This window comes from Drosophila subobscura, chromosome U, assembly GCF_008121235.1.
Source record: "Drosophila subobscura isolate 14011-0131.10 chromosome U, UCBerk_Dsub_1.0, whole genome shotgun sequence".
Taxonomy (NCBI): domain Eukaryota; kingdom Metazoa; phylum Arthropoda; class Insecta; order Diptera; family Drosophilidae; genus Drosophila; species Drosophila subobscura.
This window is the reverse complement of record NC_048534.1, coordinates 11974314-11993210: the sequence shown is the minus strand read 5'-3', so window position 1 is coordinate 11993210 and position 18897 is coordinate 11974314. Positions and strand designations below refer to the sequence as shown.

At 42.5% G+C, this 18897-nt stretch overlaps 1 protein-coding gene across 1 annotated transcript; it reads left to right on the top strand.

The window, feature by feature from the left end:
- The first annotated feature begins 6828 nt into the window (after nucleotides 1–6828).
- LOC117900707 lies at nucleotides 6829–7637 on the top strand. Its single transcript, XM_034811164.1, has 2 exons — nucleotides 6829–7248; nucleotides 7305–7637. The coding sequence occupies exons 1-2, from the start codon at nucleotides 6841–6843 to the stop codon at nucleotides 7620–7622; spliced, it is 726 nt and encodes a 241-aa protein (XP_034667055.1). The 5' UTR covers nucleotides 6829–6840; the 3' UTR covers nucleotides 7623–7637.
- Nucleotides 7638–18897: the final 11260 nt, after the last annotated feature.

The following is an 18897-nucleotide window of genomic DNA, read 5'->3' as shown; positions in this document are numbered from 1 at the left end:
TGCAGCGTATTAGCCGAATTTAAAGTTGGTTCAGCCCTTGCCTCATTAAAACTTCACTGCCAGACCTCGAACAAGACTTTCACTTGTCCCCACAGACGAGCAATACATAAACTAGAGCATGCATGTGACCATATTTATGGACCAACACGCCCCCGCAGCTGCCATGAAGTGGACACACTTGGAACTCTGAGATTTCTAGAGCCGAAAAATTAAAATATATATTTTTGGTGCGCATATTTTATTTACGTTGATTATGGTGATCATATTTGATGCAATGGTTGGTTGAATGAGAAGGCAAGCTTATCGTTCTCATGCAGTTCCAGCAGGAGGCACAAGATAACAAGAAGTTGAGAATTACTGAGAAGACTCGAATGTCAGAGTGACATAAGTGACAGGGTTTCTTCAACTTTAAACAGTTTAGTGGTCCAAGTGGGGGTGGCTTCTATCATTCGTTTGCTTAAACACACAGAGCATGCACAGGATTGCATTTATGTGTATGTTCCACACACAAACACACACACACACACACACACACACACACACACAATTATTGTGGACTGCTGCAGGCAGGTGTATCCTGTACGTGGCTGTGTCTGTGTTTGCTTGAAGGATGCATGGAGAGGCTTTAACTACATGTTCAACCTGTTTTCAGCAGACCGGCAAATGTCCAAAGCTGATGTGTAAAATATTTTTCAAACTTTATTCACATTCGTGGCATGTGCAACAGAACCGTACCGGAGAGTACGGATATGGCATGGAATGTGGGTGTGGGTGTGGGGGCGGAATGTGCTGCTTGTAGCAGGTTGAGTTCATTCTTGCCACAATTCCTGGCAACGATCATACGTCACGTTGTCTGGTAAAGTCCGTATGAACTGGCGACCACGCATCGATGAGTGCATGAAGGGTAAACTTTGCCAGTTAGTCGGTAAATATTATCAGGGAATACATACGTATACGTATCGGTATATGTATTAAATTAAGACCCAAACAGATATGAGGTTGAAAGACGCAACAAATGGGCATAAAAAATGTTGGCGCAGCGTGACATGAAGTGCAGACAACAAAGGAGGAGCAAAAGAAACGCTCGCAGACAATGGCAGAGGGGGATGAATGCCCCCCTCGAATCCCTTTCGAAAGACAGCATCATCCTGGGACAGGCCCATTACATACCCCACTTAGGGGTCCGCAACGCTTCAAGTCAAGTCATTTGTCTGCGAAGGAGCTCCGGCAGAAGGATAAGGATAAAGGATAACACATATAGTTATTTATCAAGTTATAAGTTATGATGTCAGCATGCTGGCATTATGTGACTGATAAACCCCAAGCCCAAGCCCACACGCAAACACAAACACAAGAACACAAACACACACTCCCCACACACACACACATGTCGGTGCGTCTGCCTCTAAATGAGATGAAAAATCGAGGTGAGAAAATTTTGACATTCCCGTCATTTGTTGTGGCGCTCACTTAGGCGCTTCATCCCCTCTCTACCCTTTACCCTGGAGGGTCTTTGAATTTTGCGACTGCTGAATGAATTATGAATGTTAACAATTCGGTTTAATAATGTTTAAATTATTAATTTGGATCAAAGCGAAACTCGAAAGCTTTACGAATTAATCCTAAAATGGGTAGCCGAACGATGGGCCAAGTTTGAGAGCAACTATAAATATTTTTATAATTTTAAAGAGTATTTAAAACTTCGTCAGAGACCAACAAGACCTTTATTGTTTTTCTTTTCTTCGTAATAATAATGATATGGGGAAAAAGGCAACGCGGAGACTGTTTTTGTCTTGCTTGCACTCACATTTGCATAATAAATTAAATCAGCAAAAAGAACGAGCGAAGGAGAGAAGGAAAGACAGATGAAGAGGCATAAACAGTGCCAGAGAGACGAAGACTTGCCGCAGTTGTAAATTAAAAGTTGATGTCAAGGCAAGGACATGCCTCAACAACTTAACCCCATCCTTGCCTCAATGACACACTTAACACTGGGGACCCACCCCGGCACCTCCCAGCCGGCCAGTCGCAGGCCAAGCCCCAAAGGGGTTTCGAGCCGAGGCCACAATCCAACGACGACGACGACGACTCCGCTAAGTGTAAGTGTGCCCAGGCGCCCATCGAGCCACCAAAGCCACCGCAGTCAAGTCCAAGTCATCGTCAGGCCACTTCAAGGCCACTCGCCCACACCCCCGCACCTCCTCAGCCAGTGATTCCCGCCCAAGCAACGCGCAGCTTACCCGCTCTGGAGTGCAGTTCTGTGTTTCCAAATGTGGTTATAGCTAAGCACGTCACGATGCATGTCTCCCTGATGGGAGAACGTTTAATGATTATGATTAGGAGCGGTGTTCAGTTATGCAATGAGGTGTGGCGAGACATTGATGGGCGCGATGAAGTTGCCCCTCGAGTAACTAACTAATCACCTGACTAATCCCGCTGTGAGCAATCAAGCTAAAGCCTCTGCCGATGACACATTCGGTATCAGCATTTATCAATCAGTTTAATTGGTGTACAGATAAGCAATGTTTAGTTTTAGCTGAGGCTACGGCCTACTGTCCGCTGCTTATATTTGGTAATTCTAATAAGAGATTTGCATGAAAGAAATAATTATGAGGAATTTGGTGGTAAGCCACAAAGACTAACAGCGTCTGTAGAGCTAACAGAGAGTAACAGTGTGCAAAGCGTCTACAGAGCTAACAGAGATAACAGAGCTAGCAGAGCTAACAGAGAGACAGAGGCGGCCGTGGGTTCTAACAGAGCGATCGCAGCCTCAGCGATTGATGCTTAACATTTGCTGCTAAATTCACTCCGAGGTCAAATACAGACTGGAAATACTTTCCTTTTTTTGTGGTTTGTTGCACTGTCATTGGTATGATGTAATCACGTAAACAATTCAGATTCTCTTTCAATTCTTTCGATCGAAAATGCTATTATTAAATATTCTTTGCTTTTGCCCATACCCATGTAAAGCTTTACCTCACGCGCAATCTTGTTTGCTGTGCGGATGTGCACATAAACATGTATGCATTCTCCTTATTGACTTGCTGTTGGTAATGCTAATTTATTTGCATCTTGGGAACTATTCCACTTGCCGGAGGCTGCACATTTATTTTGCAGTTACCGAGTAGGTTTCATATTTGTGTTGCTCTTTTCTCAGGTTAAGGCAAGCGTGCGGATGCTTAATCTTCAATGTAAACACGGCCCAGAGCCGTCAAGCCACAAAAGTTGACTCTTGGTAATGGCTTAAAACAAACAGAGAGGCGGCGGCTGGGACAGGCCCCAAATGGCAATAACAAACGTCAGCTGCAAAACTAATGTTTTTGATGTCTGATGACGCATGCTGCAAGCCGAGCATTAATTAAGCGTTAGATGCAATTTCCCTGGGTCCTGAACATAATGAGCTTCATGTGCAGCGCCCCCCAAAACTATGGCAATAAAATGTGCCTGCAGTGGCAAGTGTCGCAACCGCAAATGGCTTGTGTCTGGGGTTCTCGGTTGCATCTTGTGGTCAACTTGGTGTTGCATAAAAATCCCATTTCCACCCAAGGACTTAACCCCACTTGGTCTGCTCTGCGGTTGGCCTTCCCATTTCTCACATTTGCCAAGTGCAAATTAGTTTTTTTTTTCGGTTTTGCTAAGCTCCCACATAAATTCCCATTAACACACTCTCGAGAAAAAAGTGAGAGCACAGCCACATAAATGGAATTAAATGGGCAAAATTCACAGTATGGCATTTCGGTTCAATTTCCTTGCGGGTTTCGCATTTCAATTAGAAGTAATTATGGTCCTGTGGGGACTGAGGAGTGCAACATGTGACGCCAGGCCGCCGCTTTTTCAACTTTGGCCTCGACTTTTCAGGGTCTCCTTTTCCGCATTTACTTTTCCTCTCTCCCGCTTATCTCTGTCGCAAATGTTGCCAATTTGTAGACAATTAAAAAACTTTACATGTTTTGGCATTGGGCGAACAAATTGTTTTCAAATTTCCCAAAAGAAGAGAAGGAGCTAAAGTAGAATTGCAAAAGAATGAACTATTGGACACCTAAGCCATGCAATTTTAATGGCAAAAAGTTTATTTAATTGTTCCACCAAGTAAATGACTCCAATTATATATTAAATCTTCCTTTCTGTTCGGAAACTTCTGCTTTATCGACTCTTCTCCTAATCCTATTATACTCTCCAAATAATGAGTATCACAAGGGAGTAGAGGAAAGCCAAGGCGGAGTTCTCAACTGATTTCGATCGCGCACATGTGTTGCCTGCCCCTAAGGACACCCATTCCCCTCATCAAAGCTTCCCCTGTCACCTCCTTTCGGCACTCTCCTACCCTGTCTTTGCTCCGTCGTAGAAACTTTTGTTGCAAAATTCTGTACATAAATTCAATTAGTAAGCAATGCCACAAAAGCAAATGCTCCGAAACCAAAGCGTGGGGGCTGGCATTCGCGTGGGAAGGGAAGAGTGAGCTGGAGGGGGAAATGGGCCTACAATCTGTGCCACGTGAGGCATGGCGGGTTGTTGCTATTGCTGTTGATGTTGCTCTTCCTGTTGCTGCTGTGGCAACAGCGGAACCGTTTGAAATTCTCACGCATTGCGCCAAAAGCGTTTAAGCTTTGAAAGCGTATTTGATTGCACCTGACACATGTCATGTGTAACTAAGAGGAGTCGCCACCAACAACGGGGGGCAGCGGCGGCGCAACAGCGGGACGTACACGGGGTAGCCGGCCGTGGAGCAACAAGCGGAAACTGCGGTCTGATGAATATTCCATAGAAATACCATACTATACTCCTAGATGCTCCTATTTGTGAGTGATCCAACTGCACAACGGGGGAAATTGAATGGCAAGCCATAAGGTCTTTAATGTGCGAAATTTAGGGATGGCAAATGGAACATCTTAAATGAATTCTCCATAATAAATTAGTGCATAATTGTTGCAGATTTCCCCAACATTTGTCCCACAAAATAGCGCTGCAAAAATAAAACTCTGTCTCAGACCAAGAAAAACATAAAATAATCCAACAATTCATTAAGTTATCATCACGAAAGTATCTTGCTTTTATTTACCAATGGCCTGCCAATACATTTTCCTTTCTGTTTTCCTTTCATTTTGCATTGTCACAAGCCGGACTCCCATCGAATTGTTTCATGTCCAGCTTGTAATACGCAATTGTTAACCGATTTCGATTCAAATAACTTGCATTATGGCCCAAGAGCTGGTCCCTAAAACAAGCACTAAGACAACTCACAGTTTCAGGAAAAGACAAGAACAATGTGGACTGGACTTCCAATGCCAATGGAATGGCATGGTAATAGTAGTTGTAGTTGTGAAGGCGACAAGTCAGCATTAAAAGCAGCAGAGTCCACTCCATCGAGTGCACAATGAATAGAGTTCCGGACCACTTCGGAGATTCGAAATGAGCAGCTGCTGAGTGGAGGATGAGAACAATGAGCGGACAATGTTGATACAAGTGTCCAGGCAAATGTAATTTAAAAGAAAATTAATTAAGTATCCTGAAGAGGCAGGCAGGAATGGAGGAGTTGAGGAGCTTCGATAGGAAAAAGTAACTGAAGCTGTGAAAGAAACGAAAGCTGAAAGCTAAAGTTGCTCTTGGAGGCCCCTGGCAACATTTTTTGTTGTATATTCCTTTCAGTGCATTTCTAATTGCATTGGTCTGAGAGCCCAGTCCGGCCCTCGGTTCTCATTTTGAGCGAACCTTAAGGTCATTTGCATGATTATGGCCAAAAGAGCCAGCAGGCAACAGTGTCTGTCTGGGGCAGGACTCAGCAGGACACTCGCTTGCTGCATGTGCCCCCTCGTTTGTCTCAATGAGGCAGCGCGTCAACTTTCATTTGTCATTGTGGGTGCGTTGCTGCAACCAAGCAAACAAAATGCATTACCGCAGGGACACGAGACGGCAGCAAGGATGGAGTGGAGGAAGCGGCAAGGAGACACCAGACAGGACAAGGACTCGATGCAGTTCCTTGGCAGGAGTTGACCCGAAAAAACCTCAACCCTTAAACAGACAGGCGGACAAACTGCTCCTGAAACTGGCAGAGGTTCTGGCACTACCACTCCTGATGCCACTGCCACTGGTACTGCTGCCTGACTGCCTTCTATGCGAAATCCATTAGCAACTAAAGTGAAATTCATTGTTGCAAAAGTACATGTTGAAATAAATTGAGTTGTGGCAGCAGCAGCAGCAGCAGCAGAAGGAACAGCAGCTTCAAGCAGCTTCTTCTGCCACTGCACCTGTTACTCGCAGAGAGAAGGAAAGAGAAAAACCTATAGAAAGAAGGAGAAAAATATTTAGTAACGGAAAGTTGGAAAGACCGAGAGAGGCAGTCAACTTGTTTGCCTTTTGGTTGTCTTCGCATAGTACCACATTGCGTATGCGCAGCATTTCAATGCAATTTATTAGTAATTTTCCTCTGGCTCCACTGTCCTCCCTCTGCATTCTTGTTTATATTTTCTGCTGTTCATTTTGCTGGGCTGGCAACTAACATGGTTTTAGTGACAGCCTAAATATATTTAATATCATTTTTGCAACATAAGTCAAGGAGGAAATATCCATGAAGAGAATTTTACTTTAGGTAGAGAAAGGCCAGCAGGGAAGTATTAGCAACAAAATATTAAACTGAGCGGTTGAAAGAATGAAGTTACATTGAGATTGAGATTGAGAGAACCATTAATTCAATACAAAAAAACTCTCGCAATACTTTTAAATTTACGTCTAAAATATACACATTTAATGTAGGTGTTCCGCCTTTTGAATTAATAAGTAAACGATAGTTTTTTGTAGTTTATTGTTGCCAGACATCGATAGGCTATAAAAACAGTGTTGGAAATGATGCCTGGAACACCAATTGTCTGCGTTTGTGACTACTGGCAGCGGCGCCACTACTACAATTGCTCACCACCAAGCCCGGACGCGCCCACAACAAAGGCCAACTCTGCCTTCTACAACAAAAGGCAACTGCGTCGTTTAAGGCTAAAAGTGAATGCGATAAATGGCAACTATTATCTGCGGGAGTTCGTGCAGCAACGGGTCCTGGCATTTAGACTGCAGCGACACCACGGCGTGCAATTGATTTGGCTGGACTTTGAGCCACCGGAACGGGACACCATCGACCACAAGTGGGCACAGATACTGGCCCACACCATCCGGGAGCACATTGAGGTGCAGAACCTGATGTCCTGGCTATCCACACTCGGCGGTGGCTTCTCAGCCCTGGGCGAGCAGTTCGAGCGATGCGTAATTAGCTTCTGGCACACGGACAAGCCTATTCTTTGTTAAGTTAATTCCCGCAGGCAAAAACAGCTGGCAAAATCTCGTTGCATCAACTGAAGATTGGTCTCCGGCTGGGCGATCCCTTCCTACAGGCACGCTGCAAGCTCTACTACAGCATATCGTTGATCCAGCGCGGACACTTGCGTGCGGCCAAGCACCTGATCCGAGATCAGCAACAGTTTGCGCGTGTTCACAGGGAGAAGGATCAGCGGCTGGTGCGCATGTGCCAAGGCATTTGGCTGCGACTCACTTACGAGTACAAGCTGAGGGGACAGAGAGTCAAGCAACCACAATCGGGGCTAGAATCCCAGTCGATCCCAAGCCAAATACTTGTGTAAAATGAGCAGAAAGAGAAGTTAAGTATGGCATCTGATCTTGTCCCAGAAAAACTCAAATTAGTCCGCGGACAGTCGTTACTGCTTCATGACAAAGCCCACAGTGGACGCAGTTGAGTTTTCAACGAAAACATTTTATGAAACTTCCAGCATAACCTCATCTTTGTTAAGTTCACACACAATTCCACACACACACACACCACTCTCCGCCGCACAAGATACCTAAATAAATACAATTTTACAAACTCCGAAAATCGCTACCACAGCCCCGCCGCCACCCTTGAACCATGCCAGTCTGTGCCGTCTAACCAAGTGCTGCATTACAAGTTGAACAAGCTCGGCAAGGCCCCGGCAAATGTTATGTAATTGCGTATACGACACGTGCAGCAGCATGCCGCATGCAACGTGAGGCACACAACGTCATTAGCCATAAAAGTTCAATTCATTTTGCGGCGACAAGTTGCAAGCGTTGCCATACAAATAATTTTGTTGGCCTGACTAAGCCAGAAAGACCAAAACCCACCCAAGCGGACCCCAAAAAGGAACAAATACAAAAATAGCAGAGATGAAATGTTTTTTCAGCCAACAAACTCCTGGATGCCCTTACAGAGCCACAACTACTGCCAGTTGTGTTTTGTTTTAAACCGATAAAAGTACCCTTAAACCTGGTAAATTTGTTCGTTATCCATTACTAGTTCCTGCTTCTCTGAATGGCCAAAAATGTTGTCTACCCTTTGCAAGGGTACAGAAATGGAAGAGAAATTTTATTTTAATTTGCGTGGACATGAGCAGCCTACTTAATTGGGACCGTCGAGGGAGCATAAAGAGAGGCTTCGCTGAGTGCGAGCAGGGGGAGGATGTGGGACACATAGAGGGGAAACGAGTTCAAATACATAGACAGGATACGGCACTTTAGTGGAGCCCAAAATTGTGTCATCTTTTGGTTTTGTGCACACAAATTTCGGTTTTTCGGACCGCTCAAACTGTCTACCTCTGTCTCTCGCCCTCTCTTTCTAACAGTCTATCTATCCCTTTTACCCTCTTTGCGTGTGCGCTCAGCTAGGCCTAAACAATTTGTGGCTAATTACACGGCACTGCCATCAATTGCGACCAGACACAGACACAGGGACCAGGCTAACAATTGCACTCGTTGTTTCAGCCATATTCAGGCAGGCTTTTGACCAACAGAAAAGAACACGCACACATACTACCAAAGGTTATTTTATAATTAAAAAGAGAGAGCTAGTTTCTGGGTCTTGCTGGCAAGTTTGAATGAGCAAAACGGACGGGGATATATGTAAGAAAAAGTTTCAGTTGGGAAATACTACAATTGCACTTGCCCTCCAGGTGCGAAGAAGTTGATTCTTTCCCGCCTCCGGCAGGCAGACGGCAGGCCACAGTCACAAATTTATGGCTCAAATGAAGTCAACCCCAGAGAAGTGCAGTGGGAAAGTTTAATCAGCCGACGAGCAAAAAGTTTTTACCAAAAGGATGTTTGGGAAACGGGTCACTCAAGGATGTTTAAATGTTTGGATGCTCTATTGGAAGTGGATATAAAAACCTCTACTTGATGGAGTATAAGAAAAAAATGCACTTAAGTAGGAAAAATGAAAAGGCCCAACTCTTTTCAAAGAGTATGATGAAAAGTTTTCAGAAATATTCATGCATCTACGCTGCTATTCTTCTCCACTTTGACACCGTCTGAAGCTTAATTGAACAAATTTTAACAATGTTTTCTTTTCTCTGTGCACTGCACAGACGCCGTGTATGAGACGAATAAATTTTAATCAAACCTTATCGACATACTCCGGTCTCTGAGGAATTGCTGCGTGCTTTCGCTTTTATTTTGTATTTTTTAATGCGTCCCCTTTTGTGGCTTGTAATAAAATCAGCACGAAATTGCCAAATTATTTAGATTTGGCATCAAAGCTGCGCTTTTGTGGGAACATAGGAACAGAGGGGATGTGGCCCATATTGTCAAATGAGCAATAAAAAGTGTCTTTTATGACCCATATGACAGACGGCCCCACCTCATAGATATTTGCATAACTTTGGCGACATCAGCAGGTAGCCGGCGAACAGGTAAAGCTTGACTTTATAAATTGCTTTTTTATTGAAATAAACAAAAGCTTTGAGATAACTTTAAGCGCAGACGCATTCACCTTGAATTTTTGGCCAAGAAAGGCAACAGCAGAGGGAAAAAGGCAACTTACTGCGGGATTACATGAGCAGCACACGTGGTTTATATGTGTAAGATATTCGCCCATTCCATACACGAGGAAGACACATAAATTTGGGAACAACAGAATTATTTTGTTATGCCATTTGAGGCGACGCCAAAGAAGTTTACCGCAGTCTGTTGCCTGTTGATAAATAAATATGACAACGAAATGTTCGCACAAGATAAATATGGGGAAGATGACAACAAGAACGGCCAGTGTAAGTCAGGTGCAGTGCGTTTCATGGGTGTATGATTCAATGAGAATTCTTGAGAATTTAAAGCAGTACAAAATGTAAAAAGAGGCTTGAAGTTGTTCAAACAATTGTGTGTAAAACCTTTCCTAAAGTCTACAAATTCGGGTGTTTCCTTAGTTATGCGCTGCACTGTAGCCCTGCCATGAAGGCAAACCACTCGAAATCGCATTCTAAACTTGGCATACGGGCATTTGCATAACGAACTGACTGCACTTTGCTCCCTGACACCAAAACATAAACAACCAACGCACTGCGGTGCCAGGTAAAAAACGACCCATGTACACACATTCCTATATCTATCTGTATAATGGCTTTACGATCTCTCTGTGTGTGTGTGTGTGTGGGGGAATGCAATCCATATTTGATATTTCGGATTTTACATGTATATGTACATAATTATAATGCAGCCACAGCCGTCAGCCGAAGGTGTCTAAGTACGTGCAAAGCTTTGCGCTTCTCTCTCTGGTATTCTAAAATAACACAACAGATGGATTACAGAGAAATAACTTAGAGGGAAGACTGGACTTTTATGGTACCCATTATGGAAGCTGTGCTTCAGCTGCAATTGAATATTTAATGAGTCAATTTCACATCTGCATCACATCTGTAAAGCACTCTTGAACTCTTCTCTTCTCTGTCTCCCCACTTAGTTGATAGTTATTGTAGCCAATTCGAGTCACATTCCCATAGATATCTAATATACCCCCATTGATCTGGGACAGCCACAATCAGCAGGGTATACTCGTGCCAGTAACAGCAACAAGGACAACAATCAACTGCAATCAAAATAGAAAAGCCGCACAATTTCCCTGGCATCAGGCATGATGTAATATTTCCATAATTTTACTCTAACCTCCCCTCCACACCCCGATACCCACAACACGTTTTTCATTTGGCTTTGCATTGTTGTAAATGTTTTACATGCCAAATTATGCAAAAATACAATACATACACCGCCGCACTCGCCCTTGCCCTCGCACTCGCCCTCGCACTCCTTCTCGTACTCGTACATATTCAAATATTTTCGACAGAGTTCCATAAATACAAAACCGAGAGCTGTGTCCATGTACATCCAGCGACCGGTGCCATTCCTTAAGCGAATGCAATCGATTTGGAATATTTGAATTTTCGGAATTTGCCTGTCAAAGCCCAATAATGACATGTCACGCTGCTTTTACTCTCTCTCCCTCTGATCCGCCATATATCTAGCTATCTCCTTTACTCTGTAGACTTATTTTTGTCGTTATTGGGTTGGAAATTTCACTGGTTTTATTTTTTTGTTGTTTTTAGCATTGGGAAGTGGGCACAAGGTCATCGATGTTGCACGCAGTTGATGTGGATTTTATGGGAATTAAGTTTGATTTGATAAAGGTCATGTTCTGGTTCTGTGTGTGTGTGTTTGTCTCTCTCTCTCTCTCTCTCTCTCTCTCTGTGTTTATTCGTGATGATCTGATAACGGCATTTGCAATTATGACAAAACGTAAAATGGTTGCAAGTGTTTTTTGAATGATGGAAAGAGGAGGAAAATCGTATAAATTGATTGCTCTGCCTGTGGATTGATGTACGTAAATGTGCACTGGCTTGTGTACTTTTTTTTTCGCTGAATTGGCATTTGATATCGTTTTTTTGTGCTGAGTAAATGGCAATCTTAATTTTCCTTGATTTAAAAATGTGCATCCATATATTAACTGAGGTATAGAATGCCAATTATCTCTCTATTTATATTACAAAGGAGCAGAAATATTTGTTGCTTAAAGTTCCTTAAGTTCCTATTCAAATACTGAGCCAAAAGTAAACACAACTTCGTTTGGTTCTTCAGTTTTGTTAGCTCCAAAAAAAACAATAGACCAATTGGCTCTCTGTCTAACCTAATTTCCTTCTATGTAATTGCATTAACATACCAAAATGTTCAATTTTATTTTGTTTTTTCCCATAGCAAATAGAACTGCCAGCTTTCACAACCTTTTCTGCTTATTATTCGAACAAAATGCAAGCATATGTTGAATCGTTTTGGGTGCCCAAACCACAGGTTATCACCTGTGCGGAGCCCCCCCATCCAAGCAACAATTCATTCAACTGTCGACAATTCTGATATGGCTTGGACGTGGGACGAATAGGGCTTGGACTTGGAGCCTGGGTCTCGGGTCTTTTGTATCGCTTTGGCTGGCCAAAAGACCATTAAAAATATTTTTTCTGCCCATTCAGCATTCAATAGAAATTTACATCACGTCTGAAATTTTTACATACACACACGAAACGCATGTGTACAGCTAGTCCTTCCACCTCTACTTGCTGCCCTGCCAAATTGACATTTTGTGATGGGAGGGACTGTCGCGTGGAGCATGCTAACACTTTTTTGTTGTGGGCTAGCTTAGGTTTTACCTGGCAAAAAAAACTAACTGGAGCGGGAAAGGCAGCAGCAGCCTCAAAGTAACAATAATAAAAGCTGAGCAGAAGCCACAAGAAAAAGATAAAGATGTCCTGCAGCAGAAGCCGAGCCTGGAAACTATGTATATTGCCTCGTAGGCAATTTCATTGTGCGATAAACTTACATATATTGAGATAGTCGGGACGGAACCCTCGGCAAATTGGTTTACCAAGTTTACCCTTTTCACAGGACTTTACTTAGCCGCCTGCGACTCAACCCCACAGCCAAAACAAATTGTAGTTTAAGAACTTGCCTCACCCAGCAGTCAAGGGTATATTGTGTTCAGGGAAAGGGAACAAGACAACTCTTAAGATTTCTTTCTATAATTTTGGGTATTTTATAGTCGTGATACCCCTCTATACACCATCAGGTAGGGGAGTGCCCCTCTGGGGAGCTGCACAATTTACTAATTACCGCAATCAAAGTTTACTCTTACAGCTTCAAAAGCACAAAACTGATAAATTATAAATTAAAGAGAATCTCATGAAAAGTTGCCTCTCGCCTCTCTGCAGTGTGTTTCCGCGAACTCTTTTGGGTTTATTCTGCTCTCTTTTTGCGTGCATAATTTACAAGTTGAACTCTCTCTCTCGGGCGCTGCCAATATTTCAATTACTTCCAGGCATTCGCTCTTTCCCCGTCGCTGTTTCTCTTGCCACAAACAATTTGAATTGAGCTTAGTGCTCGAGAGTACTTACTCTTTGGGTAGGCGGTTTTGTCTCAAGGCGAAATTAGTGGCCAGAACTGTGGCAGATCACAGGGCAGCCAGAATCTACTTCAAACAATTATTTTGCCAGCCCAGCAGTGGGGCCATAGAGAGAGGCTGGGGCTGGCTTTTAATTTGGTTAGCCAAGGCCCATGAATAATGCATGCCAGCAGCAAGCAACCGAAAAAAATAACACAGAAAACGGCCACCAAGAGGAATTTTCGTTTCTTTCTTTCTTTTTTTTTTATATGTATAATTGCAGGGCGCACAAATTTCGCTTAGAATCTCCTCGGGCCAGATAATTGCCGAGTAGTGGGAAGGGGCAAAACGCAAAACGCAAAAGTAAAATGTAAATTAAACATTTTTTCTTTCCATCTTATTCTCAAGTATAAAGATATTCACCTGCTCCAATGGGAACAACTGAGGCGGAATGAGTGAGGCCAGTGCTAAGGGCTAGAGAATACTTTATTTGAATGGTCGGTGGGGAAGCTGCAAGTAGGGAGGCTGCAGGCTGAGAAGTATCACATCTGCAGTAGCAAAGAGAGAATAGGAGCATGGGAGATTGAGAATCTTCACAGATGTACAAGAAATTCAGATAAAAGACACGACACTAAAATCCAAGAGCTTAACATTGTGCAGAGCGGCAGCTTTAACAGCGCTGTTAACATAACATGTTAACATTCTCCCGCATCTACAATGTTATCGACCGTTCTACAAACAAATAAATATGTAAATAAGATCAAATCAGAGTCTGCAGTCAGAGGCATTTAAATTGCAGATAATCTGTAAAATTCCAAATAATATTAAACTACATCCGCTTGATGTATTTATAATTGGTTTAATTTGATAAGGCTTGAACATGAAAATCATCATTCTAAAATTGTGCTGAAAAATCTTTGCACACACATGTACGTACGTACGTACATAAATCAAAGAATGTTTCACCACCATAATCATAATGGCAATGTCAACTAATTACAACTGCAAAATAATGCCATCAACTTGTTTAAATTTTCAACTAAAATCAGACACCATTTGATGGGGCGGCGTGCGATACATGGATCCATGGATGGCATCGATTAATTACGGCTGTCAGCATGTAAATTGTGCTAAATTATTATTATCAATACTGTTTGCCAAATGGCAAACGCTGGATAACGCGAATGTGTCAAACTCGAATGTCATCAAGGATACAGGACGCGTTGACGCGGCCGTGTGCTCGCATTAGCCACGCAACGAAGCGACGAAATTGCAATTGTGATATTGACAATAATGCAATCAAATAATCAATCAATTAATGTCTGCTTGAATTAATGTCGAATATTATGTATTATCGTCAATGCCATCATTAGCACTAAATTCAATTATATCGCAGGACGAGCGCACGGAGCGGCCATCCTGTGTCCCCGTCCCCCCCCTGTAAATGATGATTCATCATTGTTAGGCAACTCTCTCTGCCGGTTGTCGTTTGTCTGTTGTTGCTTAGCCATCCCAGGAGGCCGTTGGCCAAACATCATCTTCACATTTCAAAAAATCCAACAAAATTTTGGGCTCACAAAATGTTCATTTGCGTTTGAACAATGGATGAGGCACTGTACAAGCTGAGGAGTGTGTATGGCGGGAATGTGACCGAGATCTACAGCGATGTTTTCAACACCGGATACTATGGCTTTTTGGTCACCGTCCTGGCCTTTGCCGTCTTTGCCCTCTTCGTAATGTATCAGCGTAACTTGCATCGAGGAGAGGTCCAACGACGCTGAAGAACAGGATTCATTTCTGCTGCCCATAAAACAAGAAATAATGTGAAAATTAAACAACTTTTAGCCTTCTGTTGAAGAGTTGGAATTTCTACATATTTATTTCGACATTCCTACATGTGCAAATGAATGGAAAAAATTATAATTTGGACCAACTACGGTTGCACATTAAAAAATAGCTTAATTCCATTAATCCAAATTGATATTTTTTACAAAAGTCATTTTTCTTTTATGAATTTTATACGTCAGCCGCATTAAAATATGCATTTTGACAGCCCAATCAAATCCCCTTCTTTATTCCGTAATGCGTGATGCGTGATGCAGCCAAAAAAAGGCGAAACTATTGCTTGATGAACACCAAAAAATAAAAGTGAACCACGATTTGCCATGTGTGTACGTACTTGTACTCGTTTCGTATATTTTTTTGTGCTGGTTATTATTCAACTTCATTTGATTTATGCATCATTCACGCGCAATTTATCGACAGAATTTCGTAAAAGGTCATCACAGGGGGAGGCCATTTTTTGTGCGTCGAAGAATGGAATGGACAGGGCAATGGGATGGTATATTGGGTAGTTTATAATGCAGTAAAATATAACTGATTTTCAATGTTGTTTACTCAACTTACAAACATTTTGATTTATATACGGGCGAGTGCACACACACACATTGATATGCATATATACATGTATGAGGAGAGGTCTATATGCACATGTATCAATAGCAATATCAACATATAACAATAATAAAGAGGCTGACAGGCAGGGGAGCGTAAACCGATGCGTGTTTATATATTTACTTAACTTTTACGGCCCCTGCCTTTGCCACTGTGGAAGTACGAGTACGAGTACGAGTATATTTGTTTTTCTCGACAGAGACACACAAACATGCGCACACACACGCAATGCATTTACATAATTTCATGCACAACTGTACCGGGAGAGCAGACTGCAGCAAAAGTGAAGCCAAAGGACTGATGCATAAATATTTGCATATGTCACACGCACAAAGCCAAAAGAGGGTACAAAAAGAGAGACAGGGAGAGAGAGAGAGAGAGTGAGGCCGACTGAGTAATGTCCAGCAGAGAAGTTATTTTCAATCTTTCTTGCCCTTCGAGTAGGGGATTTCGGATTGTAACCAGATCTAATTATACATATTCGTATTTATGCAACTGCAATCCGTAAGTCTGTGCACAAAAGAATTAAAACTAGTTCGAAATTGAGGCTCTTCTTTCATGAATGAGCTCGTCCTGCAGGGCATCAAAAGTGTCGGCACTGACAGATGGTTTTTCTTCATTCCATTTTTTGCCGTTACTGTCCATGCCACACCTTCTCTAGCGATGCGTAAAGATACAAAACCGCGTTGGCAAACAATGTTGCATCAACTTAATGCCACTTGCTATTGATTGATCAACAAATTACGGGCATTTAAATGCCTTTGCAATGGAAATACATAGATGCAGCCAGGCCACGGAGAATTGCATAAGGGTAGAGAACCAATTAAGTATTAAATGGCAAAAAAAGTAACTATTTATTGTGTGTTTTTTAATGGGAAAATTATTGTTGCGTCTCGACTGGAATTGAAAACATTTTCCAATGCATATTTAAATGTTGTACAGTAAAGTGACCCAAATAAATATTAATTGTATTAAGTAGCCATTGATTCTAAATGGCAGTATTAACTCTTACTTTTTAATTGTTTTTTACATCAATTTATACAATTTTTGTATAGCAAATAGTACTTCTAACAATGAGATCTATCTTTATTCTATGCTCAACTATAACTAAAGTTTAAATATTTGTAATTTCAGGCAAGGCTTTACCCACTCACGTGTAAGTATGTATAGTTAATTCACTTACCTTAGCCATCGAATTGTTTGCCTTATGTTTTCTTAAACTTAATGCCATCCTCTTCAGCATTTAATATTGTTTCAGGGGCTACTCAAAGTTGATGCAACTTCTCAGTGCATTTGCTCCTTCGCGCTGTTTACCTTGCACTTTCAGTGCACCTCCAAGCACTCATCGATTGGCTATATTTCATGTTGTTTTATTGCCCCTTTCATAGAGATGGCCAAATGTTGGGTCTTCGCATTCGCAAAAGTTCACTTACTGCGTGTCTGGTGCGTGATCAGTGCTGTAAGTGGGGACTGTAATTTTATTGAAAGAATTCTCGTTCCATGTTCGTGTTTCGCGCGTTCCATTGCCATCTCTAGTGTTTCATACTTCATCGTTCGCTTGCCCTTTTTCACCGTGTTCATCTTTCATACGCACTCAATATTCAGGCTCAATATTCTCGGAAAGTGCCATCATCATTTATGACCTTTTCTTTCCGGTTTCGTTGCATTTTTCTTTGCGTTTCGTTTCGCATATGCAAAAGCCAAATAGCATTCTCTTCTTTCCCTCTCCCTCTCCCTTGTTCGCCATTGCTCTTTGTCAGCTTTTGTTAAAGGCTTGTGGCTGCCTCCTGCTGTTGCAACTGCAACAAGGCAGCGCTGCCTTCCCGCCAGATGCTGTCACAGTGTCAAGTGGCTAAGGCGGAGCTGCTTTCAACTTGAGACAGTAGCCGCAGGATGTGCTCCTGCTGGTGCTGCTGCTCCTCCTCCTCTTTGTGTCTTGGCTAATGAAACAAAAACAGGCAAGTTAATGTACAGTTGATGTACAATTTAATGGTTCTCATTTCCATACCCACTGTCCCTCCATTGCCATTTCCATTTCCATTTCCCTCTTCCATGGCCACAACTGTCGGCAGATTTGCATAAAAAGCTAAAGAACTGACCGTGCTAATTGAGTGACTAAGCGGTTGCCTGGGCTAAAACTTTCGACATTCTAATGCCATTGTCAAGCTGCTTTACTTCTGCTCAAGCTAGTTAACATTTCCGTTAGATCCCCTGCCCGCCGCCCCCGCCCTGTCCTGCCCCATCCATTACCTGGTGAATTCTCATGAATATGCCTTTTATAAATAATTCAAGCGCATTTAGTGATAGCTCGGCCTAAGCCCTTATTCTACGAGTTCCACTTTCCATTTGTAGAGCAAAATTAACAGAGCGCATTGAGTGGACCCCAAGCCCCAGACAAAAGGCAGTCGAAAACTAAAGAGAAATGTCAAAGACGGAGCACCAACCAGATGCCAATGGCAGAGGCTGGCAGAGGGTGAAGCAAGCAGTTGCCGAGCAAGAAAGAGAAATGGACGGAAGTCGTCTACTCGCTCTCTCCGTCTATATGCAAAACTAGGGAGGTTGGATTCAACAGTTCGATAAGTGGGGGGCGAGCGAAAAGGTTCCGATAGCTGTTTGATGTTTTAGCAGATTCTTGGAAGCTCCCGAATATTTAATCAGAGTATCTGAGGCTTAAGACTAACAGATATCTGTTCATAAACTACTTTTGCATGCGATGAGTAACAAAAACCAGATATGGAACCTGCTATTCATATATTTATAAAGCTAGAATTCCTGGAAACCATTATTCCGTTCAATTTGATGAGCAACCCTCGCTCTGCTGCCGCTGCCTTTTGTCAAATCATATTTTTTGGCCATTCAAAATTTGCAATTATTCAAGCATTATTTATTCCCTAGGCAGCTGCTGCCCACCACTCAACCATCTAGTTTCACCCCAACTTCTGCCTTTTGAATTGACTTCCTTGAGCGCGGTGTTGCCTACATTTCAGAGCATTACAAATTACCAGCTCAAGGAGCCTCAACATCTACACGAATTACAGCAACAACTACACCAACAATGGGAGATACAAATCCAGTTACTGGATAACACAATTTACAGTTAATCTAAATTGTTTTGGCTTTTTATTAGCCACAAACAAAAAAGCATCAGAGAGCGAAAGAGAATAAGTTTTTTTTTGTCGTGGCTGCAACCGAACTTGATAAAAACTTGAACAGAGACAGATGGGAGGAGAGAGTGGGAT

Bases quoted from the DNA above. Each gene is read 5' to 3' on its own strand.
- LOC117900707 (XM_034811164.1), top strand. From the start codon at position 6,841: ATGATGCCTGGAACACCAATTGTCTGCGTTTGTGACTACTGGCAGCGG. The intron at 7,249-7,304 runs GTAATTAGCTTC...TAATTCCCGCAG, and splicing joins GCGAGCAGTTCGAGCGATGC to GCAAAAACAGCTGGCAAAAT.